Genomic DNA, 21,355 nt, shown 5'->3' with positions numbered 1-21,355 from the left:
AGGGGTTTTGTTTTTCAGAAGAGCAAAGGTTTAGTCTGTCTTCAAGACTTTGAGTATTTGTTTTGCATTAATTTAGGCAAGAAGCATCTTGTGATTGCATCCACACAAGCATCATGTACATCAAGTGATACAATTTGTTCTTGAAGGTGCAGAAGAAGTCGTTAGTACCTATCGTAGTTATTGCTGTTGTTATTGCATTATTCCAGAATGAACAGAGCAACAGAATGAAGCAGGAGTGCATGTAACTCCTAGTTAAACTCGATTTCTTCTGCAGGAACAGAAATGTTGACAAACTAATGAAGGGAATGAAGGGTGCTTTGTGCATGCACTGGCTACATGTCAGCTGCAATGACAAGGGCAGTTATGTTGTGTCAAGTTTTAATAAGGGGGAAATCCTTGCAAGTAGAACTAAGATTTTATCCAACAAGTGTTTTTGTCTGCTTGCTTTTAACTGAAGCAGCCTAGTTTCTGCCACATGAATGTGTTTCACATCCTAGCTCCTGGTCACATGCAGGAAGCCTTTCTGCTGCAAGATGCCTATGTAGGGCATGGGTACTGGGTTAAAGTAGTGGATCAGGACGTAGAAGTTGTATCATATGGGGTCAGATGTTTTAACTTGGTTGTGTGTTGATGCTTGTCTCTGGTAATTGTTGCTGAGTGATGTGGATGCTTGATCAAAATCACAGCAAGTTAGGTGAGCCATAATTGTTTAGCACTCTGATAGATTTAGGACTCTACAGACTCAGGCCAGCATGATTTGCTTTCTGTGGGGTAAAATAATGGTGTACAGTGCTTATTCCTTTATTTGTATGAAGACAGGGAGAGAGTCTATACAAAAGCTTTTTACTGAGGTGTGTGTGAATAGAAACCACTCTCAATTTCCTTGTGTTTTGGAACACAGGTGGCAGACAGTTGGAGAAGAAAAATGTAAAAGCTGTGGAAAAAAGAGGTAGTGGATTTACTGCTGCCTTTCTGGGCCAGCCAAGCACAGTTAGAGCAATACACTCACTTTGGTCTACTTCCCTTGGTGACAACAGCAGCATTTTAATTGAAGACATGACCATAAATCTTTTAACACTAAAAAGCTGGAGGTCTGAAACGCTGAATAGGGAACAAGATCCACTGTCCTGCATGTGTTCCCTGTGGGAAACGCACAGGGGCAGGCAGCACGGAGCAGATGCTGGACCATTGGCTGTCCTTGGAAAGCTCAAAACCAGAGCACTGGAGGTCCTCAGTGTGCTTTTAACGGGGAGCTGGCTCTGCTGCATCATGGTATTACATGCTTATGGGCAAGATGTGTTGAGGAAAGCATTCATTGCATTCTGAATAGGCAGAAATGAACCAGGGAGTATTCTGTATCAGTGCTATTGTTGCGTGAGATTGTTCCTTAAAACAGTTTCATCTGGAAGCTCTGACCAGCTCTTTGACTGGAAATCAGCTGGGTTTGTTACTGTGCCTGTATTTAAATTGTGCTTTCCTTTAAATGTCTTTAGTCTACATCTTGCATTAAAAGTCCATGTAATTTTATGGCCAGAAGATGCCCTGGCTGTTTCTCCTGTTTTGCCACCAAATATTCCATAGCCATTAAATCACCCCCTGCAGTGACCTGCATATCTTTAGGCATTTAAATGACTTCTGTAAATTAAGCTTTTAGGATTAGTCATAGTAGATTTGCAGCATCATTGGTGTGTTGCCAAGGACCCCAGTTTTGTCACCATGACTACTATTGCAGGGTTACTGAGAAACACAAACTGCAGGAAGTTTATTCACGTGCCAGAATGTGAGTGGGTGAGTGATGATGTTTCACCCACTACGGCCAGAGGAGCACCTGGTTGTTTATATCCAGCACAGCCTGGAGATGGGCCTCCAGAGGGGAGAAGATGCTGTTAACCATCCAGGGAAAATCGCCATCATACTTAGGTCTTGTCACTTGTGTGTGTTCAGTAAATAGTGTGCTTAGAGAAGATTGGGAGGTGTGTGCCTACTCCAAAATGCCTTTATCCTGTGGAGATCATCCCTTTCCAGGGAAGGCAGTCCTTCACCATGGGCTGTGAAGCTGCAGGAGAGCTGATCCTGTGATGAAATAATTGTAATAATAAAATCCCCTGGTACTGCCTAGTGAGATTAAGTGTCATGTTTGGGAGATTTTTTTTAAACCTAAACACTGAAAAACAGAATGCCATGGTTTGTCTCCAGTGGGGAATATACAACCCAGCTCTTCTCTGCTATTGCTTCTTTAAACATATGTCTACCTTGTGCAAGGGGAAGCTCTGGGCCCCTGTATTCATTTTCTTCAGACATTTGGGGATTAAGTCTTTAGAAATACCACTGCTGGAAACTCTTAAGTGCCATCTCTTCTAGTTTGGTGCTCTTCTATTGTTTGAAAACCCATCCCTGTAGCTCTCCTCCACCTTCTCCCACAGCATCTTCTTGGCTATCCAACATGTATATTTGAGTTTACCTGGGAGATCTTGAAGAGAATGTACATTTGGTAGCATCATCTAGTGTATTTTTCCCTATACTGTTGATTTTCGTGGCTCTTTCTCATGTATTTGTCTCTTGTTCCTCAACATTATCTAATTTATTTCATAATGGCTCAGGACCAAAGTTATCCTCCTGGCTGAACCTCCTGTCTTCTGGTACATACCCTGGACTTTCCCACTGAATCCTTCAGCAAAACAGTTCCAGAAATCATCAGTTCACTGGCACCTCATGGAAGAAGAGTCCAAGTTTTGAAATATCTTACGGTCCTTGGAGGGAGAAGGAAATACAGGAAATGGTTCTTAGCTCCCTATCAGGTCTGTAGGCACTTTGTCCTGCTCCTGGCAGGGGTGCTGTTAAACATGCTGCTCAGCAGTGTGCTTAGTGCCAGGCAGGAGCAAAGCCCTTCTCAAGAGTGTTTTCCTTCATGCATGAATCTGCCTTTTCCATCTCACCCCATCCCACTCCCCATCGCCTCACAAGAGCTCCTCACAGCTCTTGTAGCTCTTGAGCATCTCTGTAAGGCTGGCTGCCCTGTCTGAACGTGGGTTCCTTCCTGTGCTGTTCCGTCAGCTCTGGGCCGCCAGTGTGCCATCTTGGCATGAATACCTGAGTGGGTTTTTTGAATTCAAAACATAGCAAATTCCTGGTGGAGGGAGCTGATGGATTATGCTCTGTGAATGCTCTGTGCCTGGGACTTGCTTTTCTGTGATCCTTCCCTGACCTTCCAGCAGCAGTGCCAGAAACTCACATTGTGGGTTACAGATCAAAATTGCATAAATAGAATGAACCAATTTGCTAGGGTCAGAAAGGGGACAAATGTTTCTGATGCCAACTCACATGTGTGGCCTGAAGACAAACTGTCTGTCCTACGAGCCAGCTACTCCCTGAAAATGGGGCTGGTCAGGAGGAGAGAGCATAGCTGTGTGCTTACGTCTTCTCTAGAGGAGCATGTCTAGTGATGCACACAAGTATGTTACATGTTTGTGTGCTAGTAGACTACCACAACACAACTGCTTCTTATATTTACGAGGTTTCCCTTAAACCATTCTGCTTTCCTTCTTATATTTTGGTTTTATCACTAATATCCCACAAATAAGTTGTCAGGTTCTTTACCACTGCCATTCCCCTGAACAAAACTGCTTTTGCAGGGTATTTTCACCTATGCAATAAAGTACTTGTTCGAGGTCTGTGTGGGTGTTGGGGTTTAGAAGTTCTCCTTTTGTTTCTTTCTCTTAGAGAATTTTCTCCAATTTTTTTTGTTGCTAAGAGACAATAACGACCAGGTACTTAGGAGAGACAGAAGTTTTCCCAGGAAAGGTGTGGCTGCCTGCCTACTTACCTGTGGATTTTCTCCTGGAAGGACAGAGATACTGGGAGAATTGGACTGGGTTAAAAACGGGGCTGGATGCAGCTCCTGGCCTGCTCCTGTTCTCTCAGCATTCCCAGGGGAGACAGGCTGCGGTCACTGTGGGGAGAGTTCCCCAGCACTGCGGGTTCTGTGCTCTGTCTTTCTTCTACCGTGAGCGCAGCTCCGCTCGTAAGAGCGGCCATTGCACGGGGACCTTACTAACACCCTGCCTCCCTCGAAAAGGGACTTTCACCATCTGCTGGGGTGCCTCAGGGGAAGCCCGGGATCCCCGAGCTCCTTTCCCCTCCCGGGGAGCCTCTCCCGGCCCTGTTCGGGAGCCGGGCTGCCGCTGCTCGGCCCCCGCCGTTTTTTCCGCCGCCGCTCCGAGATTTCGCTCCGCCGCGGCCCGCGTTCCCCGCCCGCCCGGGCGGCACGCGGTTACAGCCGCAGCCGCCGAGTTCCCGACGCCTCTTGCTCGCTGCCCGGGGTGAGCTCGGCCGCTCCGAGGTTCCCGCTGGGGCACGGGGAATCGGCTGCCCCGGGGGGGGGGTTTGTGGAGCGAGGCCTCTCCTCCGTCCCTTCCCATCTCGGCCGAGCCGCCATTACCGTGCGGTGCCCGAGCTGCGCACGGCGCCCCCTGCCGGCGCGGGGAACCCTCGCACCCGCCCTGCCCGCCGGGAGCCGGCAGCGCCCCTGCCGGCCGTGCCCGGAACTGCAGCCGAGGGCAAAGCGCCCTCTGCGCGCAGCGGGACGAGGCTGCGCTGGGTTCTGCTGCTCTTGTGCTGCTGCTGCTGCTCTTTGCTGGCCTTGTTACACGTGCTAGGAAGGAGCTGCCATTCCTCGTCTCGCATCTTTGCCTGAGAGCTCCTGAATTTCAAGGTTATGTCGTTCTGACGGAAGGGGTCATGTTTTCCATTCCAATGAAGGCTCCTGCTTTCCAGTGTCAGGCCCTTTCCATATTTGTATTTATCTTGGCTTTTCTGGAGAAATAGGGGAAAAATACATTTCTACTTCAGAACCATCTTGACATGAGTGGATTTTGGGTCTGTTTCTTCAAAGACTGTTTGCACTGATCCCAGGGTGGAAAGAAAGACGTAAAATCCTGAGCCTGAACCATCATAACCTTGTTTGGGTGAACTGCCTGCCTCCAAATACACTTCTTGGTGTTGAAAGCATCTCATTTTTAATTCTTAGTAATGGTGGTGTTTCAGTGGCACTTAGCACTGGATTACTCAAAAGCCTGGCTGTCTCAGGAGCACCAAAGTTATCCATAGGCAATGCAGAGAGGACTTGGGTTTTGCCAAGTCTCATCCAACTATGCAGAGGCAAGAAGAAATCCTTGTGTGTCCTGTTTGCTTCATTTTCACCTAACTCTTCTGTCCTGGTTGGTTTTATCCGTGGTTTCTAGCCTGTGCTCCACCTCCATCTCTCTGTATCCTGACGAAGGAAGTGCTGTGATGAAATGTTAATGTTCAGATTCTAGCTGTGAGCAGCAGCGCTCGCATCCTGCCATGTAGCGTTCCTTGTCACGGGCTGCAGTGCTCAGGGGCTGGGGCAGGCTGCCTTGCCTTCCCTCCCCATGCCAGCTGCTCTGCAATCCTCACCACAGCTCTGGCACTGGGCTGTGGGGAGCTGTGCTCGGCACTGCTCCTGCCTTCCCCTCTCCCAGCACTAAATACCTGGTGTGCTCTATCTCTCATGGTCCTTCATCAGCTCCAGCTTTGTTTGCTTGCATAATTCTCTCAGTGCCTTATCAGATTAGCATGATTTCAAAGTGTGAAGAGCATCAGTGCCTCAAACTCTTTTGCAGTAGCTTGCCTTGGTCTCAGATTAGATGCAGACATAGTAATAATAGAAAACTGAAAAACAGAAAACTATTTGTGTAGAGATGCTTTTCATCCTGGATTAATAATAGAAACATGGAGACCTGTTGGAAAGGAGAAGGGTTTTCTCATGCAGTTGCTTTAATCCTGGCTGTGTCTCTCATATCTGACTGTTTTATGAGGTCACGGTCAGGAGCAGTGGACAAAGCCACCATGTCCTGTAGCAAAGGCCACATGTGCTTCCCCAGCACATGAAGAGGAGGGGATTCCTGTTTGTCCCTGTGGTTGTCTCATTTCTCCTGGATGTTTGGAGATGTGATTGGTGTGAAGAAGAGCTGTCAAAGAGATTACACTGGAGCCAGCCACCATCATCCCTTCTTCCCCCCTCCATCCTTCCCTGAGAGCAACAGTAAGGCATGCTGCATATATGTGAGCACTCTGTCAGCACGTAGGAAAGAATGAGATCTTCCTGCTCCGAGCAGCGGCCGGAATAATCAGACCAGTGTCTTCATAACATCCCAAATGACAAAGGGATGTGTGCTGCTGAAGACCATGATTGGAGATGGCCACTCAGCCCCTGTGAGGATGCTCACTGCTCTGAAGGGAGCTGGTCCTGAGCCTGGTCACAGACCTGGATGCAGCCCTAACCAAGCTGGTGCCTGCCTGAAGTGTTGAGTGGCCAGTTTGCACCTTGTGCCCTCCCACCTCACTTAGGGAGGATCTGTTTACAGGGTACTTTTGCCTTGCTTGGAGTGCTAGGTACAGCAGAAAATAGGCTTATAGTGTAACTAGGGAGATATCTTTACTTGCAGACAGAAAAAGAGCTCTGCATTCCATGTCCAGGCCATATACCCATTCCCAGGATGTAGTCTCAGCCCCTCCAGCTCCCTCTCTCCCCCATTTTCCTGGTTGCAAAAGCATCCAACAGCGAGCACTTACACTGTAGCTTGGGCTCAGCCAGCACCAGGCATTGATGTTTCTGTCCAGAAAAATGTATTATTATTGCTACTTGCTCTCACCCTTTCCTCACCATCTCCCTTAAAATTCCCACCCCTCGGCTTGCTGAATAATTTCAAGGTGCTAATTGCCCCGCACTGCAGCTGATCCATTGATCTGGAACACAAACAGTCTCAAGGTAATTTTCTGTCTGAGCCAGACTGGGGCTTGCGCAAGTGCTGATGTTTGTTTCCTTGCTTTTTAATTTCCTGCAAAGAAAAGCTTTTGTGTTGCTCTCCATAAGATGTGCCTCTGCCTCAGCCAGCAGCTGCTGTGTAAGGCCACGTGGGGCTGGAGAAAACTGACACTAACAGTACCCAGTTCTGTGTAATTGAAGTCTGTGGGTGGAAATTGATAATCCTGCTTGCTCATACTGTGTCCCTCTATCAAAACTGTTAGCCTAGTCCCTGAGCTATCAGGTGGCTTCTTTGCCCATCTTTAGTCCTGCATTTGGGACAGACTGGGAGCAAGTCAGACTCTTTGCCCAGTTATAAAAATACTTGTTCAGCTAGATAAATACTTGGAGGCAGAGGTTGCTGGGGTTGCACATCTCTGAGGATTCAGACATCCCCGTCTTTAACAGCTGACCACAAAATCCAGCACTGTGTCACTACTGGCCCCTGGGAAGTGCATCCTGCACAGCAGAGAGTTAATTTTCCTGTCTATTGCTTCCAGCAGCCTCAGCAGAAGCTGTGCCTTTGCAGGGTTTGATCCGAGGGGTGGGGGTGTGGGATGATGTAATATTGCCAACTGCTGCACTGGTAGGAGGAGGTGAGGTAAAAAAAACCTCATCTGCATTCATTTCTCTCTCCAGCTTGTATGCACTGGTTCTGTTTACCTGGAAGACTTGTTTTCTCATTTTTGAATAAAATCAGTGGTGGTTTATCTCACCCAGGGTAAGGCTGGTGTGGCAGCACTGGTAGAGAGCAGGATGGGGCTAAAGGGAGCACCTGTGGTGCTGGCAAGGCTGCACCCTGTGTGAACCCCTCCAGAGCAGGGGTGGGATGAGCTTTGCTATCCCATTTCTGGAGGCAGTCTTGTCTGCAGGTGATGTGTGCATGTAAGTAGAAACGAGTAGCAGTTGTCTCCCCCTGAATCATAAGCAGATTTTGAAAAATGTAACACCTATCTCCCTCCAGAAAAGCAGCCCCTTCACAGACTCAGATAAGCTGCCTGTGCCTCAGACCCTTTTGGATGAAATGCTGCAGGCTGAGTCAGAAGGGAAGGACAGCTCTAAGGTGGCATGTAACCAGGCCGAGGGGTGGGATGGGAGAAGGAGTCCTTGGCATTATTTGCAGTCTTTGCCTCTTTCCAGGCTGACTGGTGGATCCTGTCCCTCTGGCAGAGCTGTTGCTTTGGCAGGAGAGGAAGGTTCACTCCTGCTAACATCTCTCACACCAGGGCTTTGAAGGGGTGCTGGCTGGAGTGACTCAGCCATTGCTTTAAGGACTTCATCCATAGAAAGGGAGGATCTGCCTGAGTGAGTGTGTGCAGCCCTTACAGCTGTATGCTTGGCTTTTCAAAAATGACAGATTTGTGACACCTTGGGATTAGTTTGGCACCTTAGCCAAAGGAAGATTTTCTCATTTCAAACACTACTAAATATCCCCTCTGTCCATCCACAAATTCACAGATAGAGTAGGAAAAGGGGAGTAGAAAGACATCTCATAAAGTGGAAACTGAGCTGCTGTCAATCCTTTTCCCAGCACCACCCCAGGTCACCTGCATGCCTGGCATAATCGGGGGATGGGAACACATCAGAGCTCAGCTGGCCTGCACAGCTGGCAGCTGAGAAGGGTCTTGTTTTTTTATGAAGATGGGCTCAGATGACAGGAAGACAACAGTAATTCTTGTAGTGGTGATGGGTTGGGTAGCCAGCACTCCCAGATTTCTCTGAGATTTGTCCAAAGACATGCAAATATGTCCTGAAAGTCCCTTTTAAACTGATGTAATTATTTGGGTAATGCTATGGATCCATTCAGTGGTCTCAGAGCAAGATGGGAACACCTGATAAATGGACCTGTAATGGACATCTGTCATTGGGCAGTATTGGAATTGCCTCTGGTGTGACTCAGTGTGGTGAATGAGTGTTGTGTATCCAGAACATCTCCAGGAGGGAAGATTTCTGCTCCACATCCTTTAACTGGAACAAAGGTAGGCAGGCATCTAGCAAAACATGGTGTTTTCACATAAAGTTAATGACTGTTAAAAATGGCATTCCTTATTCATTTCCCTGCCTGAGGCCTGCCCATGGTTCTGGATGTGACCCAGGATTGACACAGGACTCTCATTGTGGCAGAACACAGGAACAGCAGTCTTGTGTACCCACCCAGGACACAGCTTCACCTGACTTTTCTGCTTGCTGCAACCTTCATGTCAGTCCCAACTGAAAGACCACAGGCAGTCCAGAAGGCTTCCACAAGGCCAGGAGAAAATTACAATAGCAGCAAGATCTCTGCAAAACCTCATGCATATGCTCATCGGGTACTGAATACTTGAGCTGGGGAAGGGAAAGGAGCAGACACGTGAGATCTTGTGGGTCTTCAGAGATTTGTACTGGGTGCCTCTGGTGAAGCAGCTTTAGCTGTAGCAGGTCTGGTAGATCTGTAGAAGAACATGCCACTGCTTGGGTATTAGGTTAGTGCAGGATAGGCAGAGATTCTAGGTGGTGTTTCTGGCCTCTGCCTATAGCAGTGCAGCTGTGGTGGTTGTTGAGTTCAGCCCTTTGTCAAGTCAACACAGGGATGCTAATTCTTTGCTTGAAGGTGGGGAAGCTGAAGTCTGGAGGAATATATGCTGATTTTAAAGGAAATATATTGTGTTTCACATGGCTGAATATCTTTCCTGCAAGGGAAACTTGCATTGCAAACACATTCCTTTCCACTTGTGAAATCCTGGCTTTTCTTTAATCCAACTGCTGTCCAGGTTGAAGACCAAAGGAGTCATTTGTTTTGGGTTTAGGTTGGAGCTTAATGAAGAAAAAGCAACTACTTGGATTTCTGCAGCCATTGCTGGTTTCCCACTTCAGAGGGGTAGGAGAGGCATGGACCCCTCACTGTCACCAGCACTGCTGGGGATGGCTCTGAGGTGCCACCCTGCTGTAGACACAGGAGGCTTTGGGAAAACGGCATGAAATGGAAATACCAGAACACAAGTAAATCAGATCTGTTTCCTTTAAGTACACTAGGGTGGCTGGCCAGATCGCACCTCCTGAACTTTATTTTGATGCTGTTACTGTAACACCCAGGAGCCACGATGCTCAATAGTTCACATACTTATTTAGTGCAAGAGAGAAGGACTCTGGCAACCAAATATTTAATGTGAAAAGGAAGCACAGTTATGGGAGAGGATGTGATATGCTCACAAGCTAGTGACAGAATAAGACAGGTAAGTCATATCTTGTGGGGCCAGACCACTGTGATGGACTCACAATATCAATTTGCAGCTGTTGCCACTGCCCCAACATTCCTGCACATGGATAGTGTCTGTCTGGCAGGGACAAGGCACCTGTGAAACAGCCTGCAGCTCTGCTTAAACATCAAGCCAGAAGCCAGCTGGGCAAGGAATATAAAAAATACTGGAAGAAAGAGAAAAAAGCTGCACAGAAATAGTGCATTTATGAACGCAGTGCATTTCTTGCCTCTGCTTCTTACAGTCAGCAAGAGCAGCAGAGAGTATTACTCTGGCTATTGTTGCTTTTTGCTTTCACAACAGGCTCCAGCAATAACATTCACTGTATTTTAGTTCTCCAGAAATGGGCTTTTCAGTTTCCTCTGCTTGCCTGTATTCAGGCAGTAGAGAGATCCTGAACACTTTATATTAGGTGAAAGTCCAGCTTATATTAGGTGCTAGTTTGTCCAGTCCCAATGGTGTGCCAGGCATATTGATTGCTGGAAGTGGCCCAAATTCATGTCTGCACCCTTCACTGAGAAACAGGGATGGGGATGAGCAGGGGACTCCAGAGGTGTAAATAGATCAGTTAGCCACATGGCGTCATCTCTGCTCTGTATAAACATAGTTGAGGACACGCTGAGAAGAAAAAAATATTTTAATCAGCACATGCTCCTTTGCCAGCTCTGGAACTAGCATAAATACATTCCCACTTCTGCTGCTTTTGGCAGACTAGCTATTAAACTTTCTAAGACAGTGCCACACCTCAGGATCTACCTCATTCCTCAAAATCTATGAAGGCTGTGTGTCCTTGCCAGCAGAGGTAAGGATCCTTTAGCATCTACTGGGAAAGTAGTCCCAGATAGGTAAAGAGAAGCAATGCCATGCTGTTGTCCTCCATCATCCCAGGGCATAGATGTTGTGCCTGGGATGTCTTTGTAATTGTACCATTAGTGGTAAAAATACAGACTTCTCCATCTTTGAATGTCCAGTGCTTTTTTGTCAGACTTTCCTATCTCATGCAGATATGTGGGCAGATGTATAACAGTGGAGAAGCTTTACAGCAGTGTAGTCTCCCTTCCCTAAATTTTTTATAAAGGCCTTGCCCAGGAGCTGCTGGATCATAGTAGCTGCAGAAATAGTGATCCGGAGGATAGTGGCTGGGACAGTTTAGGAAAAGTAGGCACTTTGCATTAAAAGTTTCCATCTGTTTCAGAATATTCACTTGCCCCTGCAGATTGTTTACATGAACAGTGAAGCTTCAGTGAAGATGGCTGAGCTGATGTAGTGTCTGCTGTAGCTCCTGAGTTGGCTGTAAATATCCAGTATTAAATCCCTTGATGTATCTAGTTAGGAGTAATTTCTCTCTCTTTGAGAACAGGGCTTGAAAAAACACCTGGGTGACCTCAGTGCTCTTAGAAGGAAATTTTTGAGTGCACTAATTTTTATAAAATAAAGGGGGATGAATGATTATCATTTCTCTCCAGTAATGGGCTTAGGGGATTCCCTTGTGTGACTAGTAACAGTGGTTTCCATTAAATGGACATAGGACCCAGAATCACATGAGTAATTCCCTGTGTATGTAACCTGTCCTATTCAAATGAACAGCTGAAAATTGAGGTAATTATATGGCTAGAGCTTGTATTGAATTGTCAGGACAACATGAGAAAATTGCATTTGATATGTTCACTCATTCTAGTATAAATCCATATATTTTGAGTTTTTATTGAGCCTTTTTGAGCCTTTTGAGTTAACTACTCCATAAATTGAAAGAAAATCCGTAACAGCAGACAAGGACTAGTACAAGATAAATGTCATGCAAGAAGTGAGGGAAGATGCACTCCTTGAAATTGCTTTGGGAACACTCCTAGGAGACGTGAGTTTGGGGAGAGCTGGTCTGTACTGGATGCTCTGAGACAGCAGCTCAGTGCTCACAGAGTGGGACTTTGACAGGCTCAGGGTGCTTGCTTTTACCTAGAGTGTAATTCTTGTTTGCTTACTTCTTGTTTCATTTTATTTCTTTCCTCCATCTGTTTGTCTGTGTTTTATGGTCTTGATAGTGGAATTAAGAGACCTTTGCTTTTCAAACCTACCTGATTATCCCTGGAATAGAACTAGCATGAACAGCTTCGTCCCTCAGAGACAAAGAAAAGATTCTCAGAGAGGTCAGAACAAAACTTCCCAGTCCCTCCCATTCTAACCTGTTTTTAGACATTCAAATATTTGTGCAGGAATTTTCCATGCAGCCTTGCATTAGCTGTCAAATGCTTCAGTTGTGAGATGTATATAAACCTCTGCTGAACAGGTCAGGTGGTTCTTGAGAACAAAGTTTAGAAGTAATAGAGGCTTTGTACCCACTTTATGGGTAGGAAACTGAGGCACAGAAACATTGAGGCCAGATACATAAAACGTCAAACTGTTACATCCTCACTACAGAGTGTGTGAGTTTATGGACCTAATGTTCTTTTGACAGTTGTGTGAGTGGGATAATACTAAATCTGCAAATGAGATGACAGGTTTCACAGCTTCCCTGTTGAGGGTATTTGGAATAAAAAAACCCTCTCAGTTTTGCATGCTCTGTTAGCAGAAAGTGTCAGAAACACAGAAGCATACAGTTAGAGGTGGCAAGGTTCCCTGGCTGTCAGTCCAGTCCTGCAGAAATGCCTGGGCAGATGCCCAGGTGCATCAGGAGCAAATCTGAGATGCACAAGGAGCAATAAAAGATGAAGAAATTAAAGTTTGAGTCTACTGATTTTTTATAAAATAAAGACTGTGTTTGTCTTTCCCTCCAGCAAAGGCCTTAGAGGACTCCCTTGTCTCCTGTCCCTGTTGCTGTGATCTTGGAGAAACCTGCTGTCACATTTGCTGGTAGCACTTGTTATCTAATGAACATGTGGAGCTTTAAAAATCCCTGCCATGCCCTGGGTATCTTGCTGCTGGCTCATGTGGGTGAGCCTAAGCCCAAGAATGCTGCAGGCAGAGACGTGGTGCTGGAGGCACTGCACTCCTCATGTCCCAAGTTGTGTTTGCAGGGCTAACTTCTATCCCTGCCTCTGGCACAGCCTCTCTGGCTGCCCAGAGAGGTGATGGATGCCCCATCCCTGGACACATTCAAGGTTTAGTTGGATGGAGCTTGGAGCAAACTGCTCTGGTTGAAGACATCCCTACCCGTGGCAGGAAGGTTGCACTAGATGGCTTGTCAAAGTCCCTTCCCACCCAAACCATTCTGATTCTCTGATCACCTCCAGTATTGTCCTCTGAGGAAGGCGACAGCTGACCAAACAGCATAAATGGAAAAAATAGCAGAAGCTGCTTGGTCATGGGTTTGCTGACTTCTCCCCAGGATGATCTCAACCTTGTTGGCATGTGAGATGATTTCAGCTGGATTTGAACTGTGGGATTTACTTTCTCCTCCTGTGCACATAAGCAACAACCTTTTAGACCTAATAATTGTGTTCAGAGCTTAGTGATGGGCTTTCATCTTGCTTGGTTCTTGTGCTTAGATGTCCCTTGCCTCAGTGCTCTGTGGCACTCAGATCAAACTCACACCAAGTACTTTCCACCTGGCAGCCGCCTCTCTCTGCTGCAAGCTGCCCACGACAGCTTACTTAGAATTTATGTTGCAGCAAAAATCTTTGCTCACAGTTATTAAGAGTAAAGCTGGCAGCCTGTGTTTTGAGGACAAAAGAGAGGCTATTTGCATCCTCTGAAAAGTCATGATTTGCAGTGTAACATCCCCAGGAAGTTTCTTGCTGCCCTGGTGGGCTCCTGTGGAAGAAGCACAGTGCTGGATCACTGGCTTGTCCATGCAGCAGAGCAAAGCATTCTGCAGGAAAAATTTCTGTACTTCCAGACTAGTAAGGACCAGTACACACAAAGCTAGCCATTAGAGCCAGCTTTAGAGCTCTTTCTCCATTTTAGCACACTGTGAAAACTGATAGATAAATAAATAAATATCTTTATCCTGCTTTAACCCCTTTCACACAGCTTTGTGTGAAAGTGAGAAACGGAGTAGTCCATTGTACAGCATTAAAGGAATATTCACTTTACCTGATTTCTCAAAAGAAATGAGATTCAGGTGTTCCACTCACTCTCCCCTCAGGATTTTGAGCTCATGTGGCCAGTTTCCACAGTGCCTGCAAGAACAAAGCTTCCTGGAATGTTTCGGGAGCAGAGATAAAACACTCTGTGTGTTTCATGCAGGTGTCAGGGGGAACACAGCAGTTGGGTGCTGGCAGTGAGCCCTGGGCATCCCAGCTCCCTGCTGGTGGTTGGGGCATGGCTCACTCTGCAGGGCAGAACCATGGCTGCACCCTGGGGCCTCTCCAGCTCCTCCAGCATGACAGAGAAGTTGGAAAGATGCCTAGGTTTTGGATCAGGCTCTACAACCTCAGATAATCCCTCACTTCTTTTTAAGATGGGATTTTAAAACTGCAGAGCTATGTGGGCAGTGGGGAGAACCCTTTACTAAACGTAAAGATCCTATTAAATACATGTGTACACTTAAACTATGTTGCCACTTGCCAGCACTGGGCAACAGCTTTCCCAGTTTATCATGACTTTTGCAGTTAGCAGCACTTTTTAATGACTTACAATTGGGATCCTGTTATTGCAGGAGTCTTCTTTATCTTTTTAGTGCAAGCCAGACTCTACCTGCCATTTTTCCAGAGGGAAGCTATAAAAGGTGAAATAAGTACAATGTAAAGTTTCTAAAGCCAGAACACTGGTCAGAAAGTCCACAATATTTCTTAATTTAATTATTTTTTAATATTTGGAGTTAACTGTGTCTGCAAATGTAAGTCTCATAATGATGAATCAAATAAGCAGTTAGTTCATTCAGAGTACCAGAGGAAACCAGGGAGCAGCACATCACTCAGAGCACTCCACTCTAATGGAAAAGTTTGTACACTGAGTGAAGATAAGTGCTTAGGAGATGATCCAGCATACCACACTAAAGGAGGAAACCAGCTTAGGGTCTTCATTTCTCTCCAAGCACTACTATAAATTGATAATTAATCTACAGAAGCTGAGAGGTGTCTGATTGCCATAAAGTTGGAAGAGTCCACAGGTAACAGCTCATGAAGTGTCTTTGTGGGGGGAAGGGAGTTAGCAGTGTGTAAAACAGGACTCACCCAGCTATCAGTGTGGGTAGGTGAAATGCATTTCTGTTGTGGAGCTGTGCATTTTCCAGTTATTTCCCCCTTAGCTATAATCTTTCCATGAGAAACATGAGCCCATTTAAATGAGGTACAGAAAAGGAAAAAGGTTCTGGTGGTCTTGCCTTTTCTCAGAGCATTTTGCACATTTTCCAGTGTTCTTTTGGAGAGATAGGGCTCTCTCCCAGTGCTGTGCCTCCTGCTATGCAGGGTGTTTGACACTGAGGAGTCTTCAGGGTAGGAAATGTAGGCAGAAAGAATGTTGTTTTTCTAATGTTGTGCAGACTAGACTGACTCTGGGTCAGGGTTGTAAACTAGGAGATCTTCCTTCCCTGCTTTCTGTGACTTCCTTGGCTGCTTGCAAAGACCCATGAGCTGGAATCTCATCATTATCCCAGCATCCTCCCAAGGATATTTTAGGAGAGTCACATGGAGCAGCAGCTCACGGTACTTACAGCATTGCATAGTGCTCCAGCAGCAGCAGTTCACTCGTATTTGGGTTTCAGCCAATGTTTGTTGTCCTCCTTGGAAATGGTATTGATTATTGGAGCTTGGAGCCAGTTATGGCCAATATGATACTCACCACCTCACATCTCAGGAGGGCGTGCTGGGGAGGCTGCTGTGCTTCAGCTGGGGCTGCCAGTGAGGGTCTGGACAGACTTCACACCTTGTAAATCACCTCTGCTGTGAATAAGCAGTTCTTAAAATGTTCTCAATGTTCTAAACACCCTAAATGTTATTTTCATGTTGGCTGGGTTTGGTTTGCACAGGGACTGGCATTAGTTTGATACATGTACCAATGGAGAGCAGCCCCACAGGCTTTTGGAGCCCACCAGTACTTGGCATCCAGCTGGAAAATTCATCCTGGACCATCACAATGATCACATCTTGTTGAGGCTGGTGGTGTTCTATGCCAGAGACCATGGATGGAATGACAGCTTGAGTCTGGAAGCCTGCTCTTCCAGACTGTGGTAGTTGTCATGTTGGGCAGCAAATGATGGTTACAGAGCCTGCAGGCAGCTGAACTGCTCCTGGTGCCTTCTCTAACAACCCTGCAAAGCCTTACACAGCAAAACCAGAAAAATCTTAAGACTTCATCCCAGTGAAAGGTCAAAACGAAAACCCTGATTATAATAAACAAAGTCCAAATCTCTGACCTTTTAGAGGTCTTTCTCAGCCAGAGTTGAGATGTCCCCCATGATCAGAAGTGGGAGTGACTGCACTCTGATAAAGCAGAGGATCCTGAGAGCCCAGCAGAGAGATTTCTGCCTGATGGAAGGACAAAGGATGTGGCAATGCTGAAGCTGTGGGGGCCTGGAGCTCTGTTCTGTGGCAAAAGTGGCAATGGTGAGTTGGTACTGGAATGTGGGCAATTCCTTATTTTTGCTCTTTATTTATTACCTTATTCTGCCTCATCAAGTCTGTGCTGTTGCAACTGGTGGTTATGGCTCTCTTTGGGTTTATAGCATTCAACAACTTCCTGGGCAAATCACCATCCCATGTGGCTTATTTAACACTATTTACATGAATTTGTTGAGCCTTCAGCCTTCATTAAAATTTGGACTGTACTTTTCTGTCTGGCTGCCTAGTGGAAAGAGTGTCCAAAATTGGTATTTCAATCACTTCCTATATATTTTTCCAAGTTAATTGAATCATGAGAAGCAGGTTACTTAAGCAAATGCAATGGCCCTTGTCACAATTCATAGGGCCTGTTAAACACATAAACCCAGACATTATTAACACTTCTGAGTAATTACAAGTGTAATGAGCAAATCAGCCTTCCTTCCCCCTGAGGAAGAGCTTGATGAGGTCTTCTTGGGGCAGCTCACCCAACGCAGCTGCTGCTGGAGTGAGGTGGGATAATGCCTCTGTCCACCATGAAATACTGCATCTTCCATCACATCCCTGACCCAAAATTGTGTTTAAACTGGTATTTAATGAACTGCCATCCTTATCACCTGTACAAAGCAGGAATATCCTCTACTCTGTTTATAGAGCAGGAAATGAGCTGTGATCTCACTGCCAGTAGTGAGTTATTGGTGGACTTGGGCACACTTGGGATGTGCCTGCTGCAGGTGGGATCAGTAGTTAAGAACAGGACCCTGAAATATATGTAGCTCAGCAGCAGTTGTCTTCAGCTCTAGCTTCTCCATGCCACGTGATGCAGGAAGCTTGGGTATGGAGGTGCAAAGGGCTGATTAGAAAATGGTATTTTGCTGCAATAATTTGCTTCAAGCAACTTGCACAGGTCTCTCTGACATAACACGCTGTTGATTAATGCACAAAATTACCCCCTCTCCCTGGTGTCTAGTTTTCATTCCATGTAAACTCTTACAAAAAAAACCCAGAATACTTTGGCTTATGAAAATCAAAATGCAGAAGCAGAACCCTCAGTGTCCCCACTGTTTGCCGTGTGTATACTATGGGTTGTTTTCATGCTCCACACAATTGAGGTTATTGAAGAGAGCCAAATGTGTTTGTTGTTCAGATAATTTTGGGTTTTCAGTGCTGTCAGTGTCTCAAGGAATTGGTGCCTGAGAATTTGGAGAGGGTGAGGTTAGGAATTTATTACACGGTGTCTGGAGCTGTACAGAAACAACTCCTAAAGGTCTCACTGAAGGAGAAAGAAGGGATCCTGCATGGAGGAGCCAGGAGTGTGGACATGGAGACATGCAAGCACTTGCCTGAAGTGCCAGAGTGCTGATGGCAAGAGCAGTGATGCTGGGCTTCATGCTTTCTGACTCCTGGGCTGCATCTCACCTCTGAACTAGGTGTGTAAGCCTTCCCTGGCACATCTGCTGTGCCCTTCCTGCCTGGATCTGCATCTGAGATCAGGTTCTTTATGCCATGTAGATTTAGCTGGGATTGTGCATTTGTCAGTCTGCATCTGAACTGTTTGTTTCTATAATTTGCCAAACAAAAGTCGAAAATCCAGAGAATCCTAGAGCAGTGGATGCCTTCATTCCAGAGTCCACATCTGGTTTTCTGTTAATACATTAAGGGCTTTTTAAAACATAATAATAATTTATGTATTCATTAATAATTCGTATTAAAGGGTTTAGCTGCAGATTTTTAATTACTTAACCAGAACAGATTAGAGGCAAGTGGAATGGGATTGTTCTTAGTATTTTCCATTTCCAAAGTAATTTGCATTATCTTAGTAAGTGCTTACTTTGTGATCCCTAGTATATGTGTTACACCATCCATCCCTTCAGAGCTCTGTGGCTGTTATGCTTTAGAGATGGAGGCAGGAGCCCACAGATGCATAGGGTGCCTGCTCTGCATCTTCAAAGACTAGGGATAGTCCCCAGGCTGCTCTGTCAGCCTCCATCTCCAGTCCAAGAGTACAAAATCTGGGTTTAGATTAGAGTGGAAAAACAGAAACAAAACAGTCCAGAACAGCTTGAGTTAAATATTTGGAGAAATTGTAGGATAGAGATTTAAGTCCAAGACCACTGTCCTGCTTTGAAAGCAAACCATCAGGAGAATCCCCACAGAATTATCTTGAGAGACATTTCAGGTTGGAGTTATAATTTAATAGAAAGATTGCAATAAATGCAGTGGTACACAGAAGACTGGCACAGAGTACAGCCTGGCACCCTGTTGGTCAGGGTGCTGATCACCGTCCTGTTGAAGTGATGGTTGCAGTCAAAAGCCCTGGTCCTGTGGAAGTTCTGGTCCTCCTCTGGATCCACCCAGTGGTGGTGGTGGAGGCGTAGAGATTATATACACCCAGGTTCAGGCAGGAATGCTCAGTACCTCCCCCAGGGCGGGGAGTTTCACAGTGGAATGATGTCATATAGTGTGAGCCACAGGATATTTTGGGGGGTTCTTCATCGAAGTTACAGCTCCTATTCTGGTGATGCCCATTAAGGCCCATTAGCAGAGATTACCCATTTCAGAGATTACCACCCGGGTGTGACTGTGCTGCTGCTTCCCCGGGGGCAGTTATGGCAGCCGGGTCCTTGGTGTGGAGAAGAAACACCACCCTGCCTCCAAGGGTTTGCCTCTTCTCTTAACACCCAGCTTGTAGCCTGGGGTGTCCGGTGTGGGATGGGCAGCTCCTGCAAACGGTCTATAATTAACAATTTGTCAGGAGTGATGTAGAGGGGATATATTCTATACACAGTTTGTTTACACCCACATTGGCACTCTCCTTTTGTAACCAGGACAACCACCACAGGCTGTTTCTACTTGGGAAAGTCACAGAACTGGTCACTGGCATCCAAGTGAATTGCTGAGTCGCCAGCAGCTCCCTGTGTTGTCCTTGACAATCTGTGTGAATCCTGCCATGGAAATTGATGCAATCCATACACGAAAGAGTGTCACACTGTGAGCCTGGGGAGCAGCATTGGAAGCCCAGGAGGTCGGGATAAGGGGGCTCATCTCACTCCTTGCACTGAGCTCTGTGCTAAGCACATTCTGGCACACAGTATGGCACATGGCTCTCTCTGCCTCTAAAACAAACTTCTGTCCTCCTCTTCTGTCTCTGCAGAGCTTCCTTCCTCGGAACACTTGAGCGTGGCCGATGCAACATGGCTTGCCCTCAACGTGGTGTCTGGTGGAGGTGGTTTCTCCAGCTCCCAGCCCATCGGAGTGACCAAAATTGCCAAGTCAGTCATAGCACCCCTAGCTGACCAAAACATCTCAGTGTTTATGCTCTCCACCTATCAGACGGACTTCATCTTGGTAAGAGGACACGAGGGGACCAGGCAGAGTTATTGCCGCCAAATGGAAGTTCATTTGAGCAATTCTGGGAACAAGTTGTCTGGAAGTGACAGAAGTACCAAAGTCTGCTTTCCCCAGAGCTCTCTGTTCCTTGTAGTTAGGCCCTCTAACATCTCAGGAGCTTTCGCTATGGGATGAATCATTTGTTGTTGGTGGGTTGTCTGGTGTCTAATGAGGGTGCTGAGCCCACACTACAGTCTCTTCTGAAATGGAGACACTGGTAACAATTCCCACCATCACTCAGACTCACTGGTTTTCTGAAAGTTAGAGGAATATAGTGTCTGCTGTCAGGTTGGCTGGTGATGGCCAAGAGGCTCCAAAGTTGTTTTGGGTGTAGACAGACAGACTTTTTTAGACAGACTTTTTCTGTCTCACACACACGTGTGTGTGCATGCACACAACGTAGCCTTATTTCCTGAGGAAACAAGACTAAAGTACAGGCAGTGCTGAGTTTTTGAAGGAATGCTGGAAAAAGAGGTGAAGCATCTCCCACTTAGAAATCTCCACCATCTTTTTACAGTCATAAAAGCACTCTGGTGCTTAATCCTACTGATACTCACAGTGATATCACCAAGAGTGCTTCTCTTAAGATACACCTAGATGGTAACTACCCATGGCTCAAGCAGAAGTCGTGTCCACTTTGCTGTGTGCTACGAATATGTACCCTCCACTGCAATATTTTGTCATATAATATTTTTGTCTGGTGCATACCACCACCAGATAATCCTGTTGTCCCCTTCAGGTGCGTGAGCGAGACCTGCCCTTCGTGATGCACACGCTGGCTGCCGAGTTCACCATCCTCAGAGTAGTGAACGGGGAGACAGTGGCTGCCGATGACTTTGGGGTAACAAATGGATTTGTCAAACCAAAACTAGGTAAGGACCAGCACAGGCTCAGCTTGCCAGGGATTTGTTCTCCCTGACACATGGTGTGGAAGTCCTGCCTCCTAGCTTCCTTCAACATTTGGGAGAATATTTGTCCTATTGTAAGATTATAATCTTACAAGCCTATCCCAGTGCAACCAGGGATTTGAGTAGGTTCTTAACTTTCTAAGCAGTCCTGGTAAGTTTGGCTAAATTTTGACCTTTTAATGCCAGTTTTTCTAGAGAAGACATGCCTTTGGTAGGACAGAATGTTATAGTTTGTTGCAGTTGCAAAAATAATGTTGTATGCACCCCGTATTTCCATGTTTCAATGTTCCAAAGGGAAAGGGCTTCTCTAAAAGATTGTTTAAATATTGCAGTGATGCACAGAGAAGATTGTTTTTCAACTTTCACATTTCAGTGCTAGTGAGGATCAAGGCCACAATGAGCCCAGGGCTGTACAGAACCTTAGGATGTTTGCAGGCTAGAAAAACAAGTATCAAGCCAAAGGGCACAATCAGGAAAAGTAATAACTTATATACATATGTTTACCTACAGACATGTAAT

At 46.1% G+C, this 21,355-nt stretch overlaps 1 protein-coding gene across 2 annotated transcripts in view; it reads left to right on the top strand.

Moving 5' to 3' along the window:
* CASTOR2 (cytosolic arginine sensor for mTORC1 subunit 2) overlaps positions 1-21,355 on the top strand; it is a 116,490-nt gene that overhangs the window by 85,944 nt on the left and 9,191 nt on the right. Inside the window, exons 1-3 of one of the 2 annotated variants that reach the window (XM_062506878.1) lie at positions 16,486-16,544; positions 19,693-19,886; positions 20,668-20,800. In XM_062506878.1, the coding sequence (XP_062362862.1) occupies positions 16,493-16,544; positions 19,693-19,886; positions 20,668-20,800 (379 nt within the window). In that variant the 5' untranslated portion in view covers positions 16,486-16,492. Of the gene's footprint in view, positions 1-16,485; positions 16,545-19,692; positions 19,887-20,667; positions 20,801-21,355 lie in introns of those variants that run through there. The other variant, XM_062506877.1, reaches the window with a different exon arrangement.

Source organism: Cinclus cinclus, chromosome 22 (genome assembly GCF_963662255.1).
Source record: "Cinclus cinclus chromosome 22, bCinCin1.1, whole genome shotgun sequence".
NCBI lineage: Eukaryota > Metazoa > Chordata > Aves > Passeriformes > Cinclidae > Cinclus > Cinclus cinclus.
The sequence above is the reverse complement of the archived record's forward strand: the minus strand, read 5'-3'. Positions and strand labels throughout refer to the sequence as shown.